The sequence below is a fragment of the Triticum aestivum genome, chromosome 7A (assembly GCF_018294505.1).
Source record: "Triticum aestivum cultivar Chinese Spring chromosome 7A, IWGSC CS RefSeq v2.1, whole genome shotgun sequence".
In the NCBI taxonomy this organism is placed as follows: Eukaryota; Viridiplantae; Streptophyta; class Magnoliopsida; order Poales; family Poaceae; genus Triticum; species Triticum aestivum.
Window position 1 is genome coordinate 376,951,165 of NC_057812.1, and position 5,927 is coordinate 376,957,091.

Sequence of the window (5,927 nt, forward strand, 5' to 3'; positions counted from 1 at the left end):
GGAGATGAATTGCTCTCGGCTGCTCGCGCGCCTAACCAGACGAGGTGTCTGACTTGGTGCGTTGCTCTCGGCTGCTCACATTCAGATATGCACAGCAAACATTCAGATATGCACAGCAAACATTCAGATACACATACTGTATGCACTGAAGAAACCACATAAGGGATTCAAATATACACAGAAAAAATTCAAGTGTGCAGCAGCTAACAATCATCTCCCAACAGAAACATTTAGATAACAACATCCACATCATGTAGGTTTTGCAAAGTGACACAACATCTTTCAGTAAAACAAAAGTGACACAACATCTTTCGATAAAAACGGAAGTACACAAAATCTGACACAAAATCAATGTAAATCATCTACTCATCATCGTTGTCAACATCCATCATGCCGCCTCCTTCGTCTTCGCTGCAATACTCCATTCCTGTATCATATTCATCTTCATTGCCACCTTCATACACTTCTATGTTATTTTCTTTCATCAAGCGTGCAATTACATCAGCTTCAAAAATAATGCCTTGCTCATTGTCTCTATGCAAAGGCTTCTCAGATATATGTTCAGAAACCGACGTTCTCGTACCCTCCTCATCACAACACTCCTCCTCTTGATATGCAGGACCAGTAAAAGGTGCACCCTCAGTTTCACTAATATTAAAGAGATGCCTATGGTCAAATGTTTGCACAACTTGCCAATTTTTCCCATACTTTGTGTCTGGAAAATAAAAGATCTTTCTTGCCTGAGTAGCCAGAATAAGAGAATCATCCTTGTACCATAAACTTTCAACATTGATGCTTTTGAAAAACCGGTCATTTTTTAGCTCCTTCTTCTTTCCATCAAGTTTAAACCAGTCACATTTAAACAAAATAACTGACCTGCCGTCCAAGTTATCGTTGGAGTTATAGTCCAACTGGATGATCTCTTTCAATGTTCCATAAAAATCTATGACCTTACTGGCATGTTCACCTTCGGCCATGACTCCACTGTTCTGTGTTCTCTTGTTGCTATCACGGTCAACAGTGCTATATCTAATACCATTCACTATGCATGATGAGTATTTTCTGACTCTTCAATCAGGTTCACATGCCAAGGAAAAGAGATCTTCATCTATTTCTTCGCTGTGTTCATCCCGCAACCTCATGATCTACAACACACAAATTCATACATTAGAAACTGTAGTGAAGTCTAACAACCAAATATTATAACTAGATGTGAATGAAAACTAACATAGTTCTTGAACCATGTCTGGAATTCTTTCTGAAGATCTTTATCAATGTTTGGAACCCGTTTTCTTTTTAACTCATCTCTGAACATTCTGTAAAATAGGATAAAACATATTAGTCAATAGAATACATGTGTACCACAAAAATGCAACATACGCAAGTTCAGAAGTGGGACCATACTCGATATATTTCTGAGCTTGACCACAATTGTTCAACACATACCACATCATTTGATCAAATTCTTTTCTGTCATATACATATTGATATTCATATCCTGAAGTAAAATTTACTCCATGTCCAAAAACGTCAACACCATAGGCTTCTTCATCTAAATAACCTACATTTCTTGGTTTCTGATAAGATATGGTTTCGAAATCATCCATGTACTTGGAGCAAAATATCAGGCATTCATCGGCAATATATGCCTCAGCAATTGAACCTTCTGGTCTTGCCCTATTCCTCACATACCTCTTTAAAGTATACAACCTCCTTTCAACTGGGTACATCCACCCATATTGTATGGGACCTCGGAGTAATGCCTCTTCGGGTAAATGTACGGTAAGATGCACCATCACATCAAAGAAAGCAGGAGGGAAAATTTTCTCAAGCTTGCACAAAATTACAGGGATTTCTTTCTTCATTTCAGCCAACACATCCCTGTTAAGAGTTTTGCTGCACAATTCCCTGAAAAACTTGCCCAACTCAGCTATTGCTTCATATATATCACTATCCAGAAATCCTCTCATGCCAGCAGGTAAGATTCTTTGAAAAAGAATGTGACAATCATGTGTTTTTAGGCCTTGGACCTTGGTTCCATCAGCACTTGTACATATGGATATGTTGGAAGCAAACCCATCTGGAAACTTTAACTCCCGTAAAAATTGACAAAATGCAACCACTTGTTCTTTAGACAAGGTATACCGGGCCCGAGGCATCTCATATGAGTTTCCATCCTTCCTCAAATGCAACTCCTCTTTAATTTTCAAATCTTGGAGATCAAGCCTAGCATTAAGTGTGTCCTTCGTCTTCCCCTCCATGTTGAGAATTGTCCCAATGAGGTTTTCACAAATGTTTTTCTCGATATGCAAGACATCAAGATTATGTCTCAGCTTTAATTTATCCCAATAATCCAAATCCCACAAACAAACCCCCTGACTCCAAATTGGCACATGAGCCTTCTTGCTGCCCAAGTCAGAACGCTTTCTTTTCGTGCTTTCTTCTTGTCGCCCAGGTCTAACCTTCTCCAATTCTGCTTGTAGCTCTTCCTTTGAGAATTTACCTAGCTCATCATTGCGTTCATGAAGACCAACAAATTCATTGTTTCTTCGCAAACGATGTCCCTTTGGAAGGAAACGATAATGCCCAATATACCCAATTTTGTGCCTTAGGCCGTAGGAAAGAGGGTGTTTATTACAATGAATACATGCAACATAGCCTCTTGTGGTACGCCCTGAAAGAGTGCTCAGAGCTGGGTAATCATGAATGCACCATAGAACTGCAGCATGAAGATCAAACATTTTTCCTTCACGAGCATCATATGTACGCACACCCTTCCAAAGCTCAAGTAAATCTTCTACAAGTGGTTGTAGGAAGACATCAAAGTGCTTGCCAGGTGATTTAGGACCTGGAATTAACAGAGCCATCATGAAATTTGACCGATCCATGCATGCCCAAGGTGGAAGGTTGTATGGCACCACAAATACAGGCCACATACTATAGGTTGTGTTAAAGTTTCCGAAAGGATTGAACCCATCAGTGGCAATGCCAAGCCTCATGTTTCTGGCATCTTCTGCAAATTTTGGATATTTTTCATCAAAATCTTGCCACGCATCACCGTTAGCTGGATGGCTCATTCCCTTCTCACTGGGTTGCCTCTTTAGCTTGTGCCACTGTGCTTCCTCTGATGCTTTTTTGGAAAGAAACATCCTCTTCAGCCTAGGCACCAATGGAAAATGCCTCAGAACTTTTTGTGGTATCTTCTTTCTAGCAGGTTCTTTCCACCTTGACATGCCACAAACTGGGCAGTTGTCATGCTTGGCATATTGCTTTCTGAACAAAACACAATTATTGATGCACACATGTATAGACTCATACCCAAGGCCTAATTCCTTTAGAAGATTCTTTGCTTCGTCATAAGATTTTGGGAGTGTATTGAGTTGAGGGAATGCTTCAGCCAGTAGCTTCAAAATGTCAGTAAATGCACTATTTGTGATCCTATGGCATGACTTCAAATGAAGAAGATTCACCACAAATGAGAACCTTGAAAACTTGGTACAACCATGATAAAGGTGCCGCTTTGACTCTTTCCTCACGTTCTTCAGAAAGGACTCAGTCTTAGAAGGATTTGCATCATTGTTACCGTCTTCATTTTTAGTTTCCTTCTGATCTTGTTCTATTGCTGTGCATAGGTCGCCAAACATCTCTTCAAATCGGTCAGCACCGTTGTTACCATCCTCGGAGTCATGCACATCAACAGGATGCTCAATAACATCTGCATTGAAGTCTTCTCCATGATATATCCAGCGAGTATATGTACTTTCCATGCCATGCGTCAATATGTGCTTGTTCACAACAGCTTGATGCCAGTATTTGCGATTAAGGCATTCTCTACATGGGCATAGTATTTCTTCATCCTCGCTGAATTTTGCTTGAATTAAGTTCATAAACTCTTTGACACCATTGATGTACTCTCGAGAGAACAGTGTGCCACGAATCCAAGATCTATCCATCTGCATTATAGAAAAAAGACCAACTTAATCAAAGGTAAATAATCAATGAGGAAACATGTTTACTAGTAGTTCCCAGGAAACATGCTCTGCAAAACATCAATTCACAGTAAGATACATGACCTACAAAAACAACTTGCACAGAGGAGGACAAGCAAGTTCACTTATTGTTACATAATGTACAAAATCACAACACAAATGTATAGCAAAATTTACATGTTTATGAGTCTAGTACCAGGTGCATCACTTGCATAAAGTTATATAAAAGCGCATACTCCAGTAGGCAGCAGCTCGGAAGAACATGGACTGATGCAAAAATGTCAAGCCACTATGGAGGGAGATGCAATTAGAGCAAAATAAGAATTCAGCTTCTGGATGAGCAGGGGCCGAAGGAGCTAGTTACCAAAATTCTAGCGGTACCTGACGAAAAGAAAATTAAGTGCATCACGATGCTTTGGGTGTGGTGTGACATGAGAAATAAAAGGAACGCAGGCGAGCCGCTGAGAAATACCACAACTGTAATCAAGCGAGTCAAGAGTGTAGTATAGGATATTATGTTGGTTGAGGAAAAGAAGGATACTACTATGCTGCTACAGGACAGATGGATTCCTCTAGGATATGATGTACTGAAGGTTAATATTGATTTGGCAATAAATGGGATCCTATTCAAGGAGATTAAATATTTTGCTTGTTTAAAATTTAGTTTCTTTCGCATTTCATATTGCCCGAGGGTATGTAATAAAGTCGCAGATGCTCTTGCGATGTATGGTGCAGTGTCAGGTTAATGGAATGAATATGGCTAAAAAAGAACAAACTGTAGGTGTATTTCTGAGGCATACTCCAGTAGGTGTATTTCTGAAACTTCACAATCTCTCCATCTTACATGTAGATACAACTAACGACTGGTAGTATTATTATGAGCTACGACACAGTCGCTCCATCTTACATGTAGATTAGTTCAAACCGATAAACTTTAATACGAATTGGCTAGTCTGTACTAACACACAATATTGGTGATCTGTGAGAAACTGAGAACATGGTGACTGCAAAGTACTTTTCCTATTGTACAGTCTATCAACACCACTGGAATCACCAAGAGGAATTTGTTTTTGAACGGCACCACTCGAATTTGCACTACCCAAAAAGACATTCGGCTCAATAAATCAACTAGTACAATGGAATAACAATCCAAGGAGAAAACCATCTTATTTCTCTCTGTACGCTCAAGCGTTCAGAAACAGATCAAATTCATATTTTAATCTGAGACGTACCTAACTTGGCCGATGTTGAGGCATGGCAACGAGGAGTGACTGTTGCAGAAACGGCGACCGGTGGCTGACTCCTACACAGAGACAATTGGTGGGCGGCGGTTGGTGATTGGCTCGTCAGCGCTGGCGGCGACTTGGACAGGATCTGGAAGATGGCGCCCACACTCCCAACTCGCCGGATCGAAGAACCCTCGCCCGAGCAGTCGGCAGCGGCGCTGGCGACACCGACAGCCGAGGGTGCAGTCGGCGGTGGTGCTGGCGGCACCGAGGGCCGAGGGGATTGAGCGGTGGTTTTCTTTTCGTTCTTCTGGTCTCAGGCTAATCGAGGAATATACACGAACTGTTTTTTAATCCTCTTGTATTATCCAACTGACATGTGGGCGACACAAGGCGATGCACGCCACGTCAGCGTAAGTGGTAATCCATGACGGTCTGACTTATATATATATAAAATAAAAACTAAGCCCGATCAGGCCCAATTGTTCAATCCCTGACGATTTGCGTGATAGTTTCGGTCGGGCCGTCATTACTGGGATTCCCAACGCAGGCCCATCCACGGCTCACTGATCGGTGACAGTTTTCGTGACGGCAAAGTGAGGACCGTCACACACTGTGACGGATTACATGACCGTCACCCATAAACCGTCACAGATAAGCAGGTTTCTTGTAGTGTATGTGCTTTAACGATTGCTCTATGAGGGCTCAGTTG

General features: G+C 41.3%; 1 protein-coding gene across 1 annotated transcript; it reads right to left on the minus strand.

Annotated features, from left to right (window-relative positions):
• Positions 1-268: 268 nt before the first annotated feature.
• Positions 269-5,514, minus strand: LOC123151331 (uncharacterized). The gene is made up of 4 exons (XM_044571060.1): positions 5,222-5,514; positions 1,405-3,953; positions 1,229-1,316; positions 269-1,145 (listed from the first exon to the last, which is right to left on the minus strand). The coding sequence occupies exons 2-4, from the start codon at positions 3,951-3,953 to the stop codon at positions 1,071-1,073; spliced, it is 2,712 nt and encodes a 903-aa protein (XP_044426995.1). The 5' UTR covers positions 5,222-5,514; the 3' UTR covers positions 269-1,070.
• Between the last annotated feature and the right edge of the window lie 413 nt (positions 5,515-5,927).